The 23,646-nt window shown below is 43.0% G+C and overlaps 1 protein-coding gene across 3 annotated transcripts in view; it reads right to left on the minus strand.

The window, feature by feature from the left end:
- TDRD7 (tudor domain containing 7) overlaps nt 1-23,646 on the minus strand; it is a 129,711-nt gene that overhangs the window by 72,804 nt on the left and 33,261 nt on the right. For all 3 annotated transcript variants that reach the window (XM_034773177.1, XM_034773176.1, XM_034773178.1), the window contains 2 exons: nt 20,271-20,481; nt 10,219-10,304 (listed from right to left, as the gene is read on the minus strand). In XM_034773177.1, coding sequence (XP_034629068.1) covers nt 10,219-10,304; nt 20,271-20,481 — 297 coding nt within the window. The remainder of the gene's footprint in view (nt 1-10,218; nt 10,305-20,270; nt 20,482-23,646) is intronic.

Genomic DNA, 23,646 nt, shown 5'->3' on the forward strand with positions numbered 1-23,646 from the left:
CATGGTCTCTGGGACAGTGACCCTGGAGTCAATATGGTCTCTGTTGGGTTTGTAAATGAAGAAGAGCCAAGGTTGTAGACAGCACATGTGGAGCCATGCATGCAGCATCATGCAAGTGAAGGCTGCCATATGCCCAAGGAGGGGGAGAGAGTGGCAGACCATGGTGTGTGGTCTGTGACATAGGCACGCAATGAGGGCTGTCTGTGCTGCAAAGCAGTCAGGTGAGTTGAAGGCCTGGACCACAATAAGAGCCCTGCTGCACCCCAATGAAATTTATTGTCTGTGTGGGTGTCAACCCTGACTTGCCCTCATTGACACAGATACCCAGAGATGCTAGAAGACCTGAGACAGTGGATCACGGAGAGTGCCTCCAATCAAGATAGCACCACCAGGAGCCAATCATTGAGGTAGGGGAATACTTCATAGCCAAGACATAGCATCTGGACCGTTACCACCGCAAAGACTTTTGTGAATACTCTTGGCACTGTCGCTATGCCAAACAGGAGGACCCAAAATTGGTAATGGTGGTGCCCTACCTGGAAATGGAGGAACTTGCGGTGAGATGGGTGGATACCCACATGGAAGTAAGTGTCTTTCATGTCGAGAGCTGCGAACCAGGCTCCCTGGTGCAGGGAGGACATAATCAATGTCAACGTCACCATGTGGAATTTGGACTTCCTGATAAACATATTCAGTAACTGATGATCTAGAATGGGGTGGCATCCTCCACTCTTTTTTGGAATGAGGAAGTATGGTGAGTAGAACCCTCTCTCTCTCTCTCTGTACTGAGGCAGGATGGGCTCTATTGCCCCTCCCCCTATAGGAGTAGAGCACCCGCTTCTTGTTGGAGCAGCAAATGATGGAAGGGGTGCCGGGGGGAGGGTTAGATGGGGAAGTGATGAAGAGGGAAGGAAAGGAACGATATGGAGTATCCGTGGTGGATGACCTCCAGTACCCAACTGTCTGTGGTGATCTTGCCCCCATTGTGGGCAAATAGGGAATGATAGCCCCCAAAGATGACATGGGGTGCTGTGGGTGGTATCGAGGGAGGCTTGCGGGTCTCAGCCTGTGCATCAAAATAAAAATCGGCCTTTGGCCGGTGGTTGGGAGAGGGTTGAAGAGGTGGTTGTGGCAGACCATAGTTGTCAGTATGGTGGCTCTTGGTGCAGATAGTGTGCAGCTGTGGGCAGATTGTATCTGCTGTCTGTGTCTAGGGGTCAGAGTATATATGCCCAGGGACCAAAAGTGTTGATCTGGAATCCTTGAGTGTAGGAATTCGCCAGTCTTGTCGCTGAAGAGTTTATGCTAGTCAAAAGGGAGATCCTCTTTCGTATTTTGGACCTCCCTAGGGAAGCCAGAAGATTGTAGCCACGAGTCCCTTTGCATAACTACTCTGATGGCTAGAGACAGAGGATGTTGGCCACATCCACTACTGCCTGGAGGTCCACCTTGGTGACCAGTCTCCCTTAGTCTACCAGCGCCTGAAATTGCTCCTGGTGTTCGAGCGGGAGCATGTTCTTGAACTCTGCTAGCATATTGTAGTTATTAAAGTCATACTTGGCTAGCAGAGACTGATAATTAGCAATGCGGAATTGAAGTTCTACAGAGGAACAGACCTTCCTACCCAGCAGGTTTAGCCTCTTAGCAGTCTTGTCTGGATGGGGTGGATTTTTGTGGATGCTGTCTCACCCATTCTGCAGATGCTTGGACACCCAGGGAGCTAAGGGGTGGATGGATGAACAGGAAAGCTGCCCACTTAACTAGTAAGTAGCAGCATCTCTCCACCGACGTAGGTGTGAGTTCACATGAGGCCGGTGTGTGCGCCACACCACATGCGCCAGTACCAGGATAGCTTCATTGATGGGGAGGGCCACCTTGGATGGCCTTTGGAGTTGGAGGATGTCCAACAGCAGATGTGAGTCCTGAACTTCCTCCAACAGGATTTCCAGGACCGCAGCCACCCTCTGTAGCAAATCCGGATATTGACGGTGATCATCTGGCAGAGAGAGCTGGGAGAGGAATGACCACCTCATCCTGTGACAAGGATGTGCTGGTCAGGACCAGGGGAGCCGGCAATACTGGTTCAACGTCCTCCTCTTCTTCATACACCGATGGAGCCAGAAGGTGTAAAGAGGAACCTGAGATGGTGTGTGGTATCTGTGGTAGGGATCCCAGGGTCCACAGTATGGCCAGAAGGTGGGGTCCATCAGTGGCAGCGGGCCCCACAGGAACTGGTAACAGGTCTCCTCTGTTGGCTCATATGCCAAAGAGTAGGGCGGTCTGGGTTGCACATCCGGACTCTGGTGTGGAACCGAAGACAAAGATGGTTCCACATCAGAGAATTCTTAGGAGATGGAGGACTGGTCTAGCAATGGTGGAACTGTTGGTATGGGAGGACTGTGGTGTGGTGGCAGGGGGACAGGCTTCTCTGGCAGCAGCAGGGGTTTATCTTCCCCTGTAGGGATGGCATGGGTAAGCAGAGAGCCCGAGAGAAGAGGCAACTGTAAGTAAGGGAGGATTAATCCCACCACTATCAGGTCTGTGGAGCACCAAGCAAAACACTCAAGGGCCTGTCGGTATCTGTATGCCCAGCCAGTTTGGCAGATGTGGGATACCAGGAGAGTGGGTGGTGTTGCATGCGCCAGTGAGTGTTCCAGAGGCTTGGATGCTGAGATAACCGTCAGCACCGGCAGATACTGTGCGCGTTTGGCCTTACCCTCCATCTGTGGGACCTTGGGTGCTGGTTTAGCCAGATACACATGCAATGTCTCACCCAACCTGGCTTGGCTCATGGAGGAAACACTACACTTGTGAGCAGTCCTCTGTGGGGACCTGCTCTTGTGCCTAAGAGAATGTTTTCTGCTCTCATGCCAGGACTTGTCCTTGGGTGCTGTCGGTTCAGAGCCATGCACGGTGCGGTGCTCTCTGCTGGTGGTGGCTGCTGTATGCGGCAGGTTGGGGGTGCGTCTCAGATCCTGGCCCAGCTGTGCCTGGGGCCGCATAGCCTCTACCATAAGGTATTTGTGGAGGCAGAGCTCGTGGCTTCCCTGGTCCTCGGCAGGAAGGACTTACAGATGGAGCAGAGTGCCACAACATGTGCCATACCCAGACAGCAGAGGTACTGCTGGTGCTCACTCACAGAACGCAAGAACGGCCACACTGGGTCAGACCAAAGGTCCTATCTAGCCCAGTATCCTGTCTTCCGACAGGTGGCCAATGCCAGGAGCTCCAGAGAGAAGGAGCATGGGCAGGAGACAGTTTTTGAAGCCCAGAATCCTGGGTATAGTCCCTGGGGGAGGAGGCAGGGTGTCTGTCCCTGGATGGGAAAAAAGAACTACTACATTAAGTACACTGCACAAACTTACCTGTAAATCTACCTACAACTACGTACAAAAAAGAATAACTCTCAGTAGACTAAGAATGCAAATGAAAAAGGGGGTTCCAACTCAGGCCATGCAGCAGTAAAAGGGAACTGGAGGGGCGATGACCCACACTACCTCTTATGCCCTTGGTTGGGAGCATGAGGAGATGTACTATGCACGTGCAGGTCAATGGACACTGCTAAGAAACACTTCCAGACTCAGGTGCATGGTGTGCATGCGCGTGCACACGCACACCCACGGGTGGGAAGACACATAGGGACCATCACTTGAAAGTAGTACTTCTTCACACAACGCATAGACAACCTGTGGAACTTGTTGCCAGGGGATGTTGTGAAGGCCAAAACTATAACTGTGTTAAAAAAAGAATTAGATAAGTTAATGGAGAATAGATACATCAATGGCTATTAGCTAAGATGGCCATGTTCTGAGTGGCCCTAGCCTCTGTTCCCCGAAGGAGGGAGTGGACGAAAGGGGATGGACCATTCAATGATTGCTTGTTCTGTTCACTCCCTCTGAATCACCTGGCATTGGCTGCTGCCAGAAAACCAGATACTGGGTAGAGGGACCCATTGGTCTGACCCAATATACCGGTTTTTATGTTCTTAGATGGTAAAATTATCTTGAGAAGGGTAGAAAGAACACAAGCTAACTATTGATAATATTCAAATATTAAGTATACAAATCTAAGCAGTGTGTCACTTAAGGTAACATTGATTAGAAACATTGCTATTACACACACAGAAGAACACAGTCTTGTTTGCTTTACACTGAATGGGATGTCGAAGTCTTTCCAAGAAATTATACATCTTAAACGATTAAGATTGAGAAGTGGAGGTTAGTTACTGTAACTGGAGGCTCTCTGAGATGTATGGTCCCTATCTGTATTTCCCTATCTGTATTCCACTACCCACCCTCCATCACATCTTCCTTGAATCCTGTTAGATTTGCGATAAGAGGTGGAATTGCAGAGGCGTCTACCAGCACTGCCTCATATGCCCTCGGTCAGTGCACAAGGAGAGCTACTGCCCATGTGCGGGCCAACGGACACTGCTTTGAAAAATTTCCAGGCTTGGGCGCATGGCACACATGTGTACCCATGGGTGGAATATAGATTGGGACCATACATCTCAAAGAGCCTCCAGTTACAATAACTAACTTCCACTTCTTCAAGTGATGGTCCCTATGTGTATTCCATACATGGGTGATTGGCAAGCAGTGTTTGGACTGAAGGCAGGTGAAAGGAAGCCACAAGCAAAGATGCTTGCAATACTGCCGAACCTATGGCTGCATCTGCAGCCAAAGCATGAGCTAGAACATAGCGCATAGTGAATGTGCTGACAGAACTCCAGATAGTCACCCTGCAGATAGTGATGCTGTGGAGGCAGTTTATGCTTGCGTGGGGTGAGCTGGGCTGCTACCACATAAATACTCTGGGTGCTGTAGTGAGCCCAAAGGGGAGTACTTGAAACTGGAAGTGATCCTGGCCAACCATAAAACCAGGAACTTCCTTTATGATGGGTGAAAATCCACCAGGAAATATGCACCCTTCATGTCTAATGCTGCAAACCACATTCCTGTCTGAAGGCAGGGGATTATCAATGCTAGTGTAATCAACTGGAATTTCAGCTTTCAGATAAAGATGTTGAGTTGCCAGAAGTCCAGGATGGGTCTCCATGCTCCATCTTTTTGGGGGGAATTAAAAAATACAGGGAGAACTCCCTCCTGTGGTAATGAGGTGAGACACAAAAAGTATTCTGCCTCCTGTTGAAGAATCACCTTGTGAGAATGTAAAAAGCAACAAAGAGTCCTGTGGCACCTTATAGACTAACACATATATTGGAGCATAAGCTTTCATGAGTGAATACTCACTTCGTCAAATGCATGTAGTGGAAATTTCCAGAGGCAGGTATAAATATGCAGGCAAGAATCAGTCTGTAGATAACGAGGTTAGTTCAATCAGGGAGGATGAGGCCCTCTTCTAACAGTTGAGGTGTGAAAACCAAGGGAGGAGAAACTGCTTTTGTAGTTGGCTAGCCATTCACAGTCTTTGTTTAATTCTGAGCTGATGGTGTCAAATTTGCAAATAGACTGAAGCTCAGCAGTTTCTCTTTGAAGTTTGGTCCTGAAGTTTTTTTGCTGCAGGATGGCTACCTTTAGATCTGCTATTGTGTGTCCAGGGAGATTGAAGTGTTCTCCTACAGGCAAAACAAGCCCAAGAAAAAAAAAAAAAAAAAAGAACTCTTAAAAAAACAACANTGAACCAGTGATGATGTAGCTGATCTGGTTAGGTCCTGTGATGGTGTTGCTGGTGTAGATATATGGGCAGAGTTGGCATCAAGGTTCGTTGCATGGATTGATTCCTGAGTTAGTTACTATGGTGTGTTGTGTGGTTGCTGGTGAGAATATGCTTAAAGTTGGTGGGTTGTCTGTGGGCGAGGACTGGCCTGCCTCCCATGGCCTGTGAAAGTGAGGGATCATTGCCCAGGATGGGAGATCACTGATGATGCGTTGGAGAGGTTTTAGCTGAGGACTGTAGGTGATGGCCAAGAGTTCTTTTGTATTAGGGGGTAGCCGTGTTAGTCTGTATCTACAAAAACAACAAGGAGTCTGGTGGCACCTTAAAGACTAACAGATTTATTTGGGCATAAGCTTTCGTGAGTAAAAACCTCACTTCTTCGGATGCATCCGAAGAAGTGAGAAGTGAGGTTTCTACTCACGAAGTGAGGTTTTTACTCACGAAAGCTTATGCCCAAATAAATCTGTTAGTCTTTAAGGTGCCACCAGACTCCTTGTTGTTTTTGTAGATACAGACTAACACGGCTACCCCCTAATACAAAAGAACTCTTGGCCATCACCTACAGTCCTCAGCTAAAACCTCTCCAACGCATCATCAGTGATCTCCCATCCTGGGCAATGATCCCTCACTTTCACAGGCCATGGGAGGCAGGCCAGTCCTCGCCCACAGACAACCCACCAACTTTAAGCATATTCTCACCAGCAACCACACAACACACCATAGTAACTAACTCAGGAATCAATCCATGCAACGAACCTTGATGCCAACTCTGCCCATATATCTACACCAGCAACACCATCACAGGACCTAACCAGATCAGCTACATCATCACTGGTTCATTCACCTGCACGTCCACCAATGTAATATATGCCATCGTGTGCCAGCAATGCCCCTCTGCTATGTACATCGGCCAAACTGGACAGTCCCTACGTAAAAGGATAAATGGACACAAGTGAGATATTAGGAATAGCACTAAACAAAAACCTGTAGGAGAACACTTCTATCTCCCTGGACACACAATAGCAGATTTAAAGGTAGCCATCTTGCAGCAAAAAAATGAACTTTATAGGGGCAACACTGGACTCAGTTTTTGCCAGAGCAGGTTTGTGAGGTGTGAAGGAGAGAAACTCTATGGAGTATCCCTGATCTCCAGAACCCAATTGCCATAGTGATCTTGTTCCAGTTGTGGGCAAAGAGTGTGAGATGGCCCCCCAAAGTGACAGGGAATGTTGTGAAGACCAAAATTATAAACTGTGTTTAAAAAAGAATTAGGTAAATTAATGGAGAATAGATACATGAATGACTATTAGCCAAGACGGCCACGTTCTGAGTGTCCCTAGCCTCTGTTCCCCAGAAGCGGGGAGTGGACGAAAAGGAATGGACCATTCAAGGGAATCTGAACCAGTGGTGCTGGTGGAGAGGTCATACCCAAAGGAATGAAGAGTGTAACCCCTCAACGGTCTGTTGGGGCTCGACTGTCTCCATGGGGAAACGAGAAGTTATCTCCCTGACTGATCCGTGTCTGAGAACTGTTCTATTAGTAATGTAAGGGTCATCGGTACGGGGCACTCATACCAGATGGTTGGAAATGGAACGGCTCATGGGATGTTGGTGTAGACTCCTCCAGACTAAGGACATCCCTCAGAAGGCACGGCCGGAAAGAAGCGAAGACGGTAGATAAGGAAGGAATACAACTTCCAGATGTCATTTTTCTGTATGCCCTGGTGTCAGAGGGGTTCCAGTAGTCAAGTCTGAAGGACCAAGTGTATCTGTAGCTGTCAGACGGTCTTTAGATGAATGAGGCAGTACCGACAACAGGTCCCAACTAGCACTGTTAGACGGAACCAGTGAATGTCTGTTCTTACACTTGGTTACGGAGGTGACCAATGGAACTGGCAGATCTTTCTTTTTAAGCCTTGCCCTCCAACTGGGGGTCTTTAGTGGAGACAGTTCTTTAAGTTGTGTACGTGACTTCGCACCCGATCAGGACACCCCTGGAGAGGAACCCTGTTTCTTATGTACAGTCCTAGAATGCCGAGATCAGAGAGGGGTCTCATAGCCTTCTCCATTAGATGCTTTCACAGGCAAAGCTCCCGGACTCCTTGAATTCTGGGTGGAAAAGAGCAGCAGATACTGCACTTCACAGAGATATTTACCTCACCCAGACAGTACAGGCAATGTTGATGGTCATCACTGATGGAGCGAAGGCAGGAGATGCAATTCCTGAATTCTGGACTCTGGGCATAGTCCTGGAGCCAGGGAGAGGTTTCCAGCAGTGGAAAAAGAAACCCTCTATACTATAAAAACTTTAACTAAGCTAAGAAATATTAATTATAAAACCAAGAAAAGGACAATTCCAACTCAGGCCATATGGCCGGAAGGAGGAACTTGGAGAGTCGTTGACCCACACTGCCTCTTATATTCTCGGTCAGGACCACGAGGAGAGCTACTGTGCATCTGTGGGTCAATGGATACAGCTTTGAAGAATTTTCAGACTCAGGAGCATGGCATGCATGCATATATAGAGGGATCATCACTCAAAGAAGAATTTTTTGTTTCCACCACTGTACTTATTGGTTATATATCAAGTACATCATATCTCTTCAAAAAGGTGTATTACAAGCAAGATGTACAGATGATTTGGAAACCCTCAGCCATGCTACCTTGAGCTATAATCTCAGGCACTGTTAAACTGGAGTGGGACAAGTCAGGGAGGGATAGCTCAGTGGTTTGAGCATTGGCCTGCTAAACCCAGGGTTGTGAGTTCAATCTTTGAGGGGGCCATTTAGGGAACTGGGGTAAAAACCTGTCTGGAGATTGGTCCTGCTTTGAGCAGGGGGTTGGACTAGATGACCTCCTGAGGTCCCTTCCAATCCTGATATTCTATGATTCTAAGTCAGGAAGGGAAATCTCCAGGACAGGGAGATGGGAATTGGTGATTCAGTAGGTGGCTCTCTCCACTCTTCTATTAGCATTGAATCAGTGCCTCAGGAGGAGATTTGGGGTACTGTTCTGTAACGGGGAAGTCTTTTGTATTAGGTATGAAAGTGAGACTTTGGCAACAGGTAAACATTAAAGGTACAATGTACTTGTCAAAACAGAGATGTAAATAACTATCTGAATTTTCACATTTCTCTTTGCATTGAGTAACATTTGTATACAAGCCCACAAGTGCTACTGTTGCCCCATCCACTCCCCCCACTTCTCATTTCTTCCTTTTCCTCTGAAGGAATTTTATAACCATGCACCTAATAACAAAACCTACAACCACAGGGTGGCAGTCCTCAGTTAGAGCAAACAGACAGATGGTTGAGAAGTTTCTGCCAGTTATGTAGCAGTTATACAAGGTAGGTACATGCCATCTGCTGGAGGAATAACTTAGTAACTCTGGATCCATACTGCTCAATACTCATTCAACTGTGGTTCTAAAACTAAGTCCTAACATTGATTATAATCGTACTCAAAAAAACTTAGCGTACAAAGCAAAGTGCCTTGCTAAAGTTTTAAAGTCAAACCATCCTCAGTACTAGTCAAAGACAGACAACTACGCATACAAAATGATGGGGTCTAAATTAGCTGTTACCACTCAAGAGAGCTCTTGGAGTCATTGTGGATAGTTCCCTGAAAAAAAAAAAAAAAAAACCTGTTCAACATGCAGGAAAAAACCCCTAAATGTCAGGAACCATCAGGAAAGGGATAGAATAAATCCCTGATATACCCACAACTTGCATACTGTACATAGTTCTGGTCATCTCATCTCAAAAGTGATATCAGAATTGGAAAAGGAGCAGAGAAGAGCAACAAAAGTGAGTGGAAGTATGGAACAACTTCCATACGAGGACAGATTAAAAAGACTGGGACTGTTCAGTTAAAAAAAAAGAAAAAAAGAAGGAGGGACATGATAGAGGTCTATAAAATCATGACTGATATAAAGAAAAAATTGTTATTTACTTCTTCCCATAACACAAGAACTAGGGGGGCACCCAGTGAAATTAACAGAAGTTTAAAAACAAGTTTAAAAACAAACAAAAGGAAGTATTTCACACAGTGCATGGTCAACCTGTGGAACTCATTCCTATGGGAACGTTGAAGGCCAAAACTGTAACAGGGTTCAAACAAGTTCATGGAGGATAAGTCCATAGATGGCTATTAGCTAAGATGGTCAGGCATGCAACCCCATGTTCTGGGTGTCCCTAAACATCCAATTGCCATAAGCTGGGAATGGGCAACGGGGGATGGATCACTCAAAATTGCACCCTTCTGTTCATTCCCTCTGAAGCATCTGGCACTGGCCACTGTCAGATAGTAAACTGAGCTAGACGGACCATTGGTTTGATTCGGAATAGCTGTTTTTATGTTTAATCAGTTTATAATTACATTACCAATTAAGCAGGCTTCCTCAGAAAATAGACTGGGTGGGTATATTGGCTTTATCAGTCTTTCACTGTTAAAAGTATTGTCCTATCTACAAAATAAAAGGCTATAAACATGGTTCATGTTATGAATACATGCCTAACCCAAAGTGGAAAACCCACATACCATTTGAATCCACTGAAGAGCTTCTGGACAGATGCACTTGAAGTTCTTTCTGAAACCGAGGTGGAAGAGTTAATCTTTTTTCAGGCCTAAAAGATCAAAGGAAACTTCTTTAATTCATTTCCAGTCTAACCAGTACTACATCTGCTCACGAAAACAATATCAAAATAGTCATTTATAGTTATCTTTTTTGTTCAAAATTAAGATTAAAGTAGTAGCCTCATTTAGAAGATGGATTAGGAGTTCTGTTTGGAGGTAGAACCACTTGTGGTTGTTAAGTTCATAGAGCAGGAGAGAAGGGAATTCACTATTTTTAGAAATAAAATGTATGTGTTGGAAGGAGAAAAAATGAAGAGGAATGGGAGTTACTCAGAAAATTGCAGTTCTTTGAAGACCCACATTGTGAAAGCTCACTAAACTCAGTCCACTGAGACCAAAGAAGGAGCTCCCCAAGTTTCAACTGTCAATAAATTTAAATAAATAAATAAATAAATTTAATGGAGATATCCCATCTCCTAGAACTGGAAGGGACCTTGAAAGGTCATCGAGTCCAGCCCCCTGCCTTCACTAGCAGGACCAAGTACTGATTTTGCCCCAGATCCCTAGGTGGCCCCCTCAAGGAGGGAACTCACAACCCTGGGTTTAGCAGGCCAATGCTCAAACCACTGAGCTATCCCTCTGAGCTATCCCCTAATTATAGCAGGGAGTTTCATGTCACTCTGAAGCTGACTGGGCCAAGGCGAAACTGCAGTCTCCACTTCTCCTAAAGCGTTCCTTTAGGTTCTCAAGCTTCTGCTAATCACACCTCCTTAGAGAGGCTCAACAGACTGCCAATATCAAGGCCAGAGGTGGATACTCTCACTGTGACACCACCAAAGATGCTTGTACTTGATATCCATCTATCTATACACGTAAAGAATGCACATCAACTGCATGACAAAAATGTGGCTAGTTTATCCAAAGTATTAGAAACTAGCTGCCTAATTTAAAAAAAAAAAGTTTTGATATTCCTTCCGAACTTGAAAACGATAAAGTTGCACACTTGCGTAATTTGAGAACCTAAGTGGCTTTAGTCTTTAGCTCTTCATTTTAACTGTCCTATACACATATGCATTGTAATCTCATTATATAATCACATACTATAATACATTAATATTAGGGCTGTCAATCTCAGTTAACGCCTGCGATTAACTGAAAGCAAAGTTAACGTGTTAATTTTTTTTAAATGCGTTAATCAGATACCTGTGAGCGGGGCATAAGGTATCAGTGGCAGGGGGGCTGAAGCCCCAGCCCGCAGCTTCCCATACCTGTGCCCAGAGCCCCCAGTCCTAATCTTATATTTGAAAATATAGAAAACCCAAATAATATTTAAATAAATGGTATTCTAATATTGTTTAACACTGTGATTAAAACTGATTAATTGCAAATTTTTTTTATCTCAATTAATTTTTCTAAAACAGTTGACAGCCCTAATGTACATAGGCATATCATGTTATTTTTTCCCATACATCATTTTTCAAATGTCTTACTGATTTAGGGGCAAATCCCAACTTCCAAGCAAGCTGCAGGTGCTCAACATATCTCAGGATTTGGCCCTTCATCTGGTACTCTGCATTCTCACAAACATGTAGTGTTCTTACAAAGATGTACATTTTACTAATTTTTTTCCCCACTACCTGTAATATATCTCTAGTTCCCGTGTTAGGCTAAGTGTTTCACGGTTCTTGAACTCCCATAAAAAATGTCACATCGAGACCCAAGCCTGAGATGCAGAGCCTGTTGGAGAGGATGTGGGGAAGCAGGTCTTTTGAACCCTCTACCTTTTGCATGGGGTTTCCTAGGGCCTCTATGGAAGAACTGCTGAACCATGTATAGGTCTAAAACAATGGGTGGTGAAACTTCCTGTTATGGCCAGGGGTGTATCTCCCTTTTAGGTGAATTGCAAATACTTGTTCAAAAGATCACTGAGAGCAATATCCAAGTTAGACTATAACAGTAAAAGCAATACAATGCAATTAATAAAAGCACCAATAATGAGCTAATATTAAAATTGATTCTTCAGGCCCCTTACCACATACTTTTATTAAGGTTTATAAAAGCAGAGAACAGGCCCTGGCACGTTCAGACTAAGTGGATTTATGCATCTTCTTTCGATATTTCAAAGGAGAGTTCCTGCTCTATATTTGGAGCAGTTCACCACTCGGTGTCACTAATGCTCCATACTGACAGCCCATAACCCCATTTTATCTTTAGCTTTATCCTGCTATTGTTGGGGGAGGGTGGAGGGAGGGAAGGTTTTGGCTGACAAATTATGTTATAATGCTGACAGCATTATAATGCTTATTAGAGTGAAATCTGCTGGAAAGCAAGCAGGAAGTTTTAAATTGGAGAGTTTTGGGCTTTGCTATAGTATAAAAGGTAATATTGATTGAGTGAGTTGAAGTAGGTCTGAGGGTTTGATCCAACGACAGAACTGTGCACTCACGTTGTGACACATACAAGTTAACCACAGAAAAACAGGTACATGCATAATTAAGTTTATAGTGGAGTTTTAGGTGTTTTTTAAACTAGTTAAAGATAACTGCATTGATTTGTATGATGTATTACAAAATTAATTGGTGCAAAGAATTTGTATTACATGGATTAAGGGCAAGGCCCAACCTGTTTTACATTCACGGAAATGGTCAAGTATGGCTATGAATGTGATTAATTATATAACTCAGTGTATGCCACCCTGAAATTGGGTGTTTCCCCAGCATGGCATCAACTGGGTCAGTACCCTCTCTTCTGAGGGGCTTCACTAACAGATTTCTTCCAAATCTGTTTTCCATGACTCTTAAAAATGCGTAAATATGATAAGAATTTTAAAAGCTATTTCTTTGCTTGTGGCTTTATGCTGTTTGGTTATATTAATGAGTGGATTTATTTGGATGTTAATTAAAGCATTTCTCTACTGCTCTGGGTCTCGTAAATCGCCTACTCAATCACCATCTCCTGCATAGCTGCCTGGGAAGAACTGGTGTTCATACAAAAAACGGTGTACTTTTCCATTTTTATAAAGATACCAGGCTACAGTATGAGGTGATATTCTTGTTATTTCTTAATATTCTTTGGTGGGACAACTCCTAATTCAGTGTTCTCACAATTCCAATAAAAGTGAAAAGATCCATCATATCTCCTTACACCATTCATCAATGATTTTGGGTTCCTATTTTATGTATTTATGACATTTTTTTTTTAAAAAGGTACTCAAACTACGTGAATTGCTCTGTAATACCCAAAGGAAACTCAGACTGCCTTTGCCAACATATAAGTCAGCAGTGTGCCCTCGTTGCCAAGAAGGCCAACGGTATATTGGACGGTATTAGTAGGAGCATTGCCAGCAGATCGAGGGAAGTAATTATTCCCCTCTATTCGGCACTGGTGAGACCACATCTGAAGTACTGTGTCCAGTTTTTGTCCCCCCACTACAGAAGGGATCTGGAATAATTGGAGAGAGTCCAGCGGAGGGCAACGAAAATGGTCATCAATCATGCTGGAAGGGCATAACGAGTGGGGTCCCGCAGGGATCAGTTCTGGGTCTGGTTCTGTTTGGTATCTTCATCAATGATTTAGACAATCATATAGAAAGCACACTTATAAAGTTTGTGGACGATACTAAGCTGGGAGGGGTTTCAAGTGCTTTGGAGGATAGGATAGAAAATGATCTGGACAAACTAGAGAAATGGTCTGAAGTAAATAGGATGAAATTCAATATGGACAAATGCATGTATCCACTTAGGAAGGAACAATCAGTTGCACACATACAAAATGGGAAACTACTGACTAGGAAGGAGTACTGCAGAAAGGGATTTGGGGGTCATGGTGGACCACAAGCTAAATACGAGTCAACAGTGTAACGCTGTTGCAAAAAAGCAAATATTCTAGGATGTATTAGCAGAAGTGTTGTAAACAAGACACAAGACATAATTCTTCTGCTCTACTCCGCGCTGGGTGCCATATTTCAGGAAAGATGTGGACAAATTGGAGAAAGTCCAGAAAAGCAACAAAAATTATTAAAGGTCTAGAAAACGACCTATGGGGGACGATTGAAAAAATTGGGTTTGCTTAGTCTGGAGAAGAGAAGACTGAGAGGGGACAGGATGACAGTTTTCAAGTACATAAAAGGTTGTTACAAGGAGGAGGGAGAAAAATTGTTGTTCTTAACCTCTGATGATAGGACAAGAAGCATTGGGCTTAAATTTCAGGAAGCGCGGTTTAGGTTGGACATTAGGAAAAACTTCCTAACTGTTGGGGTGGTCAAGCACTGGAATAAATTGCCTAGGGAGGTTGTGGAATCTTCTTCATTGGAGATTTTTAAGAGTAGGTTAGACAAACACCTGTCAGGAATGGTCTAGATAATACTTAGTCCTGCCATGAGTGCAAGGGCCTGGACTAGATGACCTCTTGAGGTCCCTTCCAGTCCTATGAGTCTATGATTACAGAAATCGGGGAGATTCTCCTCCATCTGCTGACTTTCTGAGGTTTGCAGGGGAGATGGTGTACAAGATCACAGACCTAAAGGAGAATCACAATTCTCATTTTTAAAAAACTTGAGTTTCTAGCCCTCGTGCTTGCAGAAAAAGGATTGAAAAAGCTCTAATAATAATTAATGGAGATATCCCATCTCCTAGAACTGGAAGGGACCTTGAAAGGTCATCAAGTCCAGCCCCCTGCCTTCACTAGCAGGACCAAGTACTGATTTTGCCCCAGATCCCCAAGTGGCCCCCTCAAGGATTGAACTCACAACCCTGGGTTTAGCAGGCCAATGCTCAAACCACTGAGCTATCCCTCCCCCACCCATAGGTGCCAATTAGTTGATAAGGAATGAATAGTTTTATTTTCATTCAAATGATTTCAGGACTTGTGCCAGACTCACACAGGACCTATACAGAAGATTTAATTTTCATGAGACTGACAGAACAAGGAGTAATAGTCTCAAATTGCAGTGGGGGAGGTTTAGGTTGGATATTAGGAAACACTTTCACTTGGAGGGTAGTGAAGCACTGGAATGGGTTACCTAGGGAGGTGATGGAATCTCCTTCCTTCAAGGTTTTTAAGGTCAGGCCTGACAAAGCTCTGGCTAGGATGATTTAGTTGGGGATTAGGTCCTGCTTTGAGCAGGGGGGTGGACTAGGTGACCTCCTGAGGTCCCTTCCAACCCTGATATTCTATGATAACGATCTGGATGATGGGATTAATTGCACCCTCAGCAAGTTTGCAGATGACACTAAGCTGGTGGGAGAGGTAGATACGCTGGAGGGTAGGGATAGGGTCCAGAGTGACCTAGACAAATAGGAGGATTGGGCCAAAAGAAATCTGATGAGGTTCAACAAAGACAAGTGTAGAGTCCTGCACTTAGGAAGGAAGAATCCCATGCACCACTACAGGCTGGAGACCGACTGGCTAAGCAGCAGTTCTGGAGAAAAGGATCTGGGGATTACAGTGCATGAGAAGCCAGCAGTGTGCCCTCGTTGTCAAGAAGGCCAACGGCATTTTGGGCTGTATTAGTAGGAGCATTGCCAGCAGATTGAAGAAAGTGATTATTCCCCTCTATTCGGCATTGCTGAGGCTACACCTGGAGCATTGCGTCCAGTTTCGGTCCCTCCACTACAGAAGGGATGTGGACAAATTGGAGAGAGGAAACACTATTTCACTAGGAGGGTGGTGAAGCTCTGGAATGGGTTACCTAGGGAGGTGTGGAATCTCCATCCTTAGAGGTTTGAAAGGCCTGGCTCAACAAAGCCTTGGTTGGGATGATTTAGTTGGCGTTGGTCCTGCTTTGAGCAGGAGATTGGACTAGATCACCTCCGAAGGTCTCTTCTAACCCTAATATTCTATGATTTTATTAATCAGATTTTATCTTCTAACCTCTAAGAAGTCTGAACACGCAAAGACAGATTTTTTTCAATGGTTTATAACTTGGCCAAATTTGAGCAGATTTTTATAGGAACAAAAAAAGGCACATCTTTGACACAAAGAGAAGCCTCTGCCAAATTTCAAGTTCCTCCTCCAGAGCATGAAGGTGTAGAACTTCTAAAGAAATAGTCTTTACTTATTTTAAACACTGACAAGACAATTTATTTTCCCCTAACATTCTTGGAAACAACTCAACTGTTTGGGCTGAAATTAAAAACAAAAAACAAAAATCACCAAAAAAAACCTCAAACTAACGAACCCCTGCCTCAGGCAGACACCCAGCATAGGAAATTTCAATTTTAATGGTTCAAGTTTGACAAAAAGTTATAAGCAGCTGAAAATGGGGTCTTATGTGATCTACCAGGCAACTTTAATAGATGGTGCTACTAGCCTTGCCTACAAAAGTGCTATAGCTGACATGGGAATCTCTGGGTGTGCTTTACAACAGCAGAGCCTGGTGAGCATATGTAGGCCATCTGTATTGCCCTTAAAGCAAGAGTCTGGATTAAATAGGACCCCGTTCTCTGAAGAGTGAAATTAACTGCTGTCAGTTTCTCTGCTCCTCCACATCCCCTGATACACACGACTTGCATACGGAATCTGAATGGATAACATTCTTGTGGGTTTTAGGTCTTTTGAAAAAATATTTGTAGTGAATACAATTAAACTGTTGCACTGATATGCATTGTTAATGTTTATGCCTTAGCGGAAAGTAGCATACAACTCATTTTGCTTCAATGAAATGCTTAATTATAAATAACCATAATAATACATGGAGGATTATCAAAGTAATCAAAGCTATTCTGAGACTTAGCCCAACCACAATGATAGAACGAGGACATTCTCTGTATCATCATTTGATGACCTAGTTCAGCAATAAACATTACATAAAGAGAAATGATGGTGCAGCAGTTGTTTTAGCCAAGCTGGATTTTAGATAGTCAAAGAATAGCTGAAAACCAATGGGCAATGCTAATCCAGCAAAAACAGCAAAGAACCCTCCTCTGAATTCATCCAGATCTGGCCATGCAGTTGCTAGATTCAAGTGCACAAAAAACTAACCCCACTCCCACCCCCCCAAAAAAGGACACTGTACTGTATTAACTATTAAAAGCTGGTATATTTTTAACTTTCCCTTTTAAAAAGGTTCATTTGAATTCTCAGCTTTCAGAGACAGTTTAAACCAAAATGCAAGCAGAAACACCACTAATCTCTAATGTTCTGACAGTTGCCCCAAAAGATGAACTAGCATGGTTTCCTATGAAGAGGGTTGTAAGTCAATCTTCATGCTAGTTTAGTGAAAGACTCTCAAAATTGTAGTGGATACATGTAAATTACATGTGGTGGTTTTGTAACAGCAGAATGAAATAACTCAAGAGGTTGACTTTTTCAGTTATATACTCAATTTAAAATGATTAAAAATCCATATTCTATGCTGACACTGGAATGCCGAGGGAAACACTTCCATAGAATATCAGTATGGACTGACAGTATCATGGAGCATTTAGTAGTGTAATACTGTAATTTCTGCTTGACTGACACACTCCCATTTTTATTTGCAATCCTCCCAGACACACTGCTAGGTACTGAAGAGAAATTGATATGTTTATTGTGCAACTTTTGTTCATTCATGCGTTCTGCAAATACAGCTATCAGTCATACATTTACAATTCAATCTCTAAACACTAATTTATGGCCTGATATCCAGAGGTGCCAACTTCAACAGAAGATGTGGGTCCTCAATACCCTGAGGTCTTTAAACCACGATTTGAGAACTTCAATAACTCAGGCATAGGTTAGGGGTTTGTTACAGCAGTGGGTGGGTAGGTGAGATTCTGTGGCCTGCATTGTGCAGGGGGTCAGACTAGATGATCATAATGGTCCATTTGGACCTTAAAGTCTATGAAGACCTCTAAAAATCTGTTAAATTTTCACTAATTAAAAATATATACAGGTCCACAAATAAAGTTACCAACATTACTTGTCTTCATCTTAGTACTATATTTCCATGTTTGTCCCTAAGATACAAGCAAGCAATCTACTCTTTACTCCTGTGTGTATTAAAAAAAAAAAGCCACCTTCAGTAAGCATAATCATTTGAAGTCTAAATGTTTTCACAGCAGCATGCATGGATTAAAGCATAGCTACAGTTCAGGTCAGAAAAGACACCTGGCAAGGGGAAGAGGAGCACAGGACCACTCACTAAGTAACCTTGGGCAAGTCACAGACATTGTGCGTCAGTTTCCCCACTATAAAATGGGGGTAAATAATACCCTCTCCCATTTTTGCAGTGCACTGTGAGATCTACACGTGAAATCACTAAATATTATTCTGAAACAAATCTGTACCGTTTGCAATTCTGGCAGTATCGGCTTACTTTTGAACAATTAAACTTTATTCTTCATAGTCCTTCCAGGCCAAAGTGAGTAGAGTCCTTTCTGGCTTACACATCAACAAAACTGTTAACTATGTTCCTACTGCAGAATCTTTTACATCCAATTATGCTTAATCAGAACCTGTCAAGCCAGGTTATCATTCCAGACTCTCTTGGCAAGGCTGGAAGATAGCAGGATGGAATCCTCTCTTGTAAACAGAGGAAAGTTTTAACTGCAAGTCATTGAGATCTTAAAGAACTGCATGTCATTTTCTTTTTACAGTCACTTTCAGTCTCTCACCAGCACTGAATGGAGATTTCTGCTCTATGCAATGCCCCTTTATGAGACTGAAAGCAATCATCACATTCAACTCAAGCATGTGTGCTACCTGTAAAAGATATTTAAATTATATCCATGGATTTCTCTGCAATACCATTACAAATGCAAAGTGCTCCACTTAGGAAGGAAAAATCAGTTTCACACATACAGAATGGGAAGAGACTGTCTAGGAAGGAGTACAGCAGAAAGGGATCTAGGGATTATAGTGGACCACAAGCTAAACATGAGTCAACAGTATGATGCTATTGCAAAAAAGCGCAAACATGATTCTGGGATGTATTAACAGGTGTGTTGTGAGCAAGACACAAGAAGTCATTCTTCTGCTCTACTCTGCTCTGCTCAGGCCTCAGCTGGAGTATTGTGTCCAGTTCTGGGCACCGCATTTCAAGAAAGATGTGGAGAAATTGGAGAGGGTCCAGAGAAGAGCAACAAGAATGATTAAAGGTCTTGAGAACATGACCTATGAAGGAAGGCTGAAAGAACTGGGTTTGTTTACTTTGGAAAAGAGAAGACTCAGAGGGGACATGATAGCAGCTTTCGGGTATCTAAAAGGGTGTCATAAGGAGGAGGGAGAAAACTTGTTCACCTTAGCCTCTAAGGATAGAACAAGAAACAATGGGCTTAAACTGCAGCAAGGAAGATCTAGGTTGGACATTAGGAAAAAAGTTCCTAACTGTCAGGATGGTTAAACACTGGAATAAATTGCCTAGGGAGGTTGTGGAATCTCAATCTCTGGAGATATTTAAGAGTAGGTTAGATAAATGTCTATCAGGGATGGTCTAGACAGTATTTGGTCCTGCCATGCGGGCAGGGGACTGGACTATGACCTCTCGTGGTCCCTTCCAGTCCTAGAATCTATGAAATGCCATTTAGAGCTGAAACAGGCTGTTTCTGATATTTACTTTTTTGCTTGTGGTAGGTGATTGAAAATCTTCGTAAGTATATTTTTTTAAACTAACATTTTTTGAATAATCTTTTCAGGAATTGAGTTGTGCCCAAGCTTTTGCTGTATCCTTTCATAATTTTAAAAGTGTCTGGGGGGTATTATTTGGCAATTTCAAGCAATACTGCCTCAAGCGATAATTCAGCTCTGTAACACAAAACATGGTATATTAAGATAGTGGCACAGTGAAACAAAGGAGTCGAAAGGTAAAGTGCTCTCATCACCCCACATGCCAGAAGAGTATTCTGGTATAATCCCACTTCTTGATAAGAATTGTTGCATTTACACTTTTTATTTTTAAGCAAAATAAAAGTTTTGAAAATGTGGACAGTTCAGACAATTCATCTGTTCACTGAATGTCCACAATTCAGGACTTTCAGCTTATCAAAATTGTTTTTTTGGCCAGCACATTTTATAACTATTAAACTATACACACTGACCTGTTAACCATTGTGACATGTCTCTGCATTACAGTCTCTTTGGATAGTCCACTTCCGGGTGCCGGGGTCAAAGCATATTGAGCAGTTTCTATGATGGGTTTCACAATTCCATAAGAACTGCCTTTGCTTTTTGGCCAGGGGGGTGTAGGCCTTCTGATGCCTTCTGGTGTAGCCCTTAATCCTGGCTGTCTCAAAGTTGCTTTTGGCTTTCCTATAACATGGGCAGATATATAAAAACCAGGAAAGACTATTAGAATCTCAATTTGAAAGGTTCCATCACCTAAGCATATACTTTAACAATAGTAAAAATATATCCCTAGAGAAATTAAGCTTTCAAAGAGTTTATTAAAAAATAAGCATTGAATCTCATACCTAAAATGTTCATTCCTAGGCAGTCTTTGAGCAATCAAGATCCAGCCAAAACACCATAACTGATATTCCTCATCCAAAAGCAGAGCAAGATTAGTTAGGTAGGTTTATAGTCCAGCCAATTCCAGGCTAAAATTTGTGTGAAAAAGTTCTCAAATGTCGGCTACTGTGTATCATTACAGCCAGCACGGCTGTGGATTCAATAATACTAGGTTTTAGCAAATCATTCTCTCAGATGATATGTAACTGCTGGCTTCAAGAAAATGGTCTTGAACCTGTGTCTCCTTGTTAAAAAGGGTTCTCTCCTCTAAGAAACATTTAACAACATTACATGCTACCCAGATAGCATGTAATTTTTGCTGAATGAAAGTTCTCATTTAACTCTATTTTGAGGCCATGTCAGTTTTTGGGGGGTAATATTACCAAGACATTTCAAAGTCTCATTCTACTTCAAAACAGTCTAACTGTTTAAACAAGTATGGGAGAAATAGAGAGAGAGACCCACAACATAAAGTTAGAATCTCAAGAAAGTATATACCTTAAATCGATGTGCTTAAAGCCATTTGTACATTGTACGGGAGCAAAAAAGCTCAAACTATATAGACTACAACATTATAGTAAAATCAATATATGAAAAATAAGACCTTTATACAGTTAAGGCTTTGTGCACCAATTTAAATAACTGAAAGCAAACTTTTAATGCTGAAATACATTTAGACTTTAGCATTGCTAGCTGCAAAACTACAAAAATCAATTATAATGATAAGCTACTATTTTGCTAGTAGTAGAACCAAAGAACATTTAAGCTGGCTTGCTGCACTACATTTTAAAATCATATCTTCATATTTACTTTTATTAAATTGCTGCTGTCATAAACATACAGCTACGGGTAGCATAAAGTCCCTCCTTTACCTGTAAGGGGTTAAGAAGCTCAAATGACCTGGGTGGCACCTGAACAAAAGGACCAATAAGAAAAGAAGATACAGTAACTCCTCACTTAAAGTCATCCTGCTTAACGTAGTTTCATTGTTGCTGATCAATTAGGGGGCATACTCAATCAGCTGGCTTGCGGCATTTTGGAGGCAGGAGGGAAGGGGAAAAGCGAGGACTTGGCACGCAGGCTCCCCCTCCCTCTCCTGCCTCCCGAATGAGGCAAGCCAGCCAACTGCCCCAGCAGAAGGAGGGGGGAGGAGCAAGGACTTGGCACGCAGGCTCCCCCACCCTCCCAAACGCCGCAAGCCAGCTGATTGCCTCGAGCAGGAGAGAGGGGGGAGGACTCTGCCATGTAGGAGAGGGAGGGGGGAGGTGTGCAATCATAGAAGGGAGGGGGAGAAGCCAGGACGCAGTGAGTAAAGTAAAGGGGAAGGAGGGGGGGGACAAGAGGCAGGTCAAGGGTGCGATCTTGGGGGAAGGAGTGGAGTGGGCAGGCTGAAGGTTGAACCCCCCGCCTCTGGTGCTTGCAGAGTAGGGGAAGCTGCCCTGGAACCTAACCTCCCCCATTTACATTAATTCTTATGGGGAAATTGGATTTGCTTAACATCATTTCACTTAAAGTCGCATTTTTCAGGAACATAACTACAACGTTAAGTGAGGAGTTACTGTACTTTCAAATCCGGGGGTGGGGGGGGAAGGTTTTGTTTGGGCTCTCTTTGTGTGCTCTCTCGGGAGAGAGAGAGGGACCAGGCAGGAAAAAAAAAACCTCTCCTAAAACCCTACCTGAAATAAGAATCTAAGATTACAAAAACCTGTAAGTAAAGCAAGGAAATGCATTAGATTATCTTTTGTTTTAGCTTGTGAATTTTCCCTATGCTAAGAGGGAGGTTTATTCCTGTTTTTTGGAACTTTGAAGTTGAGCCTAGAGGGGAATCGAATCCTCTGTTTTAAATCTTTTTATTACCCTGTAAAATTACCTTAAATTCTGATTTTACAGAAGTGCTTCTTTTACCTTTTTCTTTATTATAAAGTTCTTCTTTTAAGAACCTTATTGGTTTTAGTGTCCTAGAGATAAAGGGTCTGGTCTGTACTTTTATTAAAGGCAATTGGTTAGTATATTATTCTCAAGCCTCCCCAGAAAAGGTGGTGAAGGGACTTGGGGGAATATTTTGGGGAAACACGGACTCCAAGTGGCCCTTTAGATGTTTGTCTAAATCACTTGGTGGTGGCAACAATACCGTCCAAGGACAAAGAAAGGATTTGTGCTTTGGGGAAGTTTTAACCTAAGCTGGTAGAAATAAGCTTAGGGGGTCTTTCATGCAGGTCCCCACATCTGTACCCCAGAGTTCAGAGTGGGGAGGGAACCCTGACAGCTGCTATCAAAATTTAGATATAGTAAAATAACTATTCAAAATCCAATTACTGCATTCTCTCTCAGATCTCTCATCTTGATGAGAAGTTATACATACACCAAGTGCCGCCAGTCTACAGATCGTGAAAGCTGTAGACTGAATTCCTCTACAGCATGAGCCTATCGGATTTATGCAGCTGGAGAAAAGCAAATACTAGATTCACAAGCATAATTGTTGGTTGCTACCACAGATTTAATCTGCCTTGCTTTTATCAAATGAATCGTTAACAGATGTCTCCCCCATACCTACCATCTTTATCCCACTCAAACACACTTTTGGGAAAGGTGAATACTAGTAATCTCGGAGACAGTAAAAAGTTAATTTGGTTCAGCTGATAGATACCAGTACACAAGTAAATTCAATTATTTAAGGTAGTGGATTTTACCCGAAAGATCATTTAATATCACCACAGCTTCCTTCCTGTAAAATGGCTTGTGTATTTCCATGTTACGAATCAAAAACTAAAAACATTTTCCCTGCTGGCAAAAGAATGACAATGTTTTTTCCATGTGGAGCACCTCTAATCACTGGCACTCCTGCATCAATTTAAACATTTCTTCTTCCTTCTACAAGCCCCAGGGACAAAGTAAATCAACTACTAATTTAGGTTGTCTCCTACACTGGTAAAAAGTATCAAGGCAACATATTACAGGTAGGAAACA

This window comes from Trachemys scripta, chromosome 6, assembly GCF_013100865.1.
Source record: "Trachemys scripta elegans isolate TJP31775 chromosome 6, CAS_Tse_1.0, whole genome shotgun sequence".
NCBI classification, from domain to species: Eukaryota; Metazoa; Chordata; order Testudines; family Emydidae; genus Trachemys; species Trachemys scripta.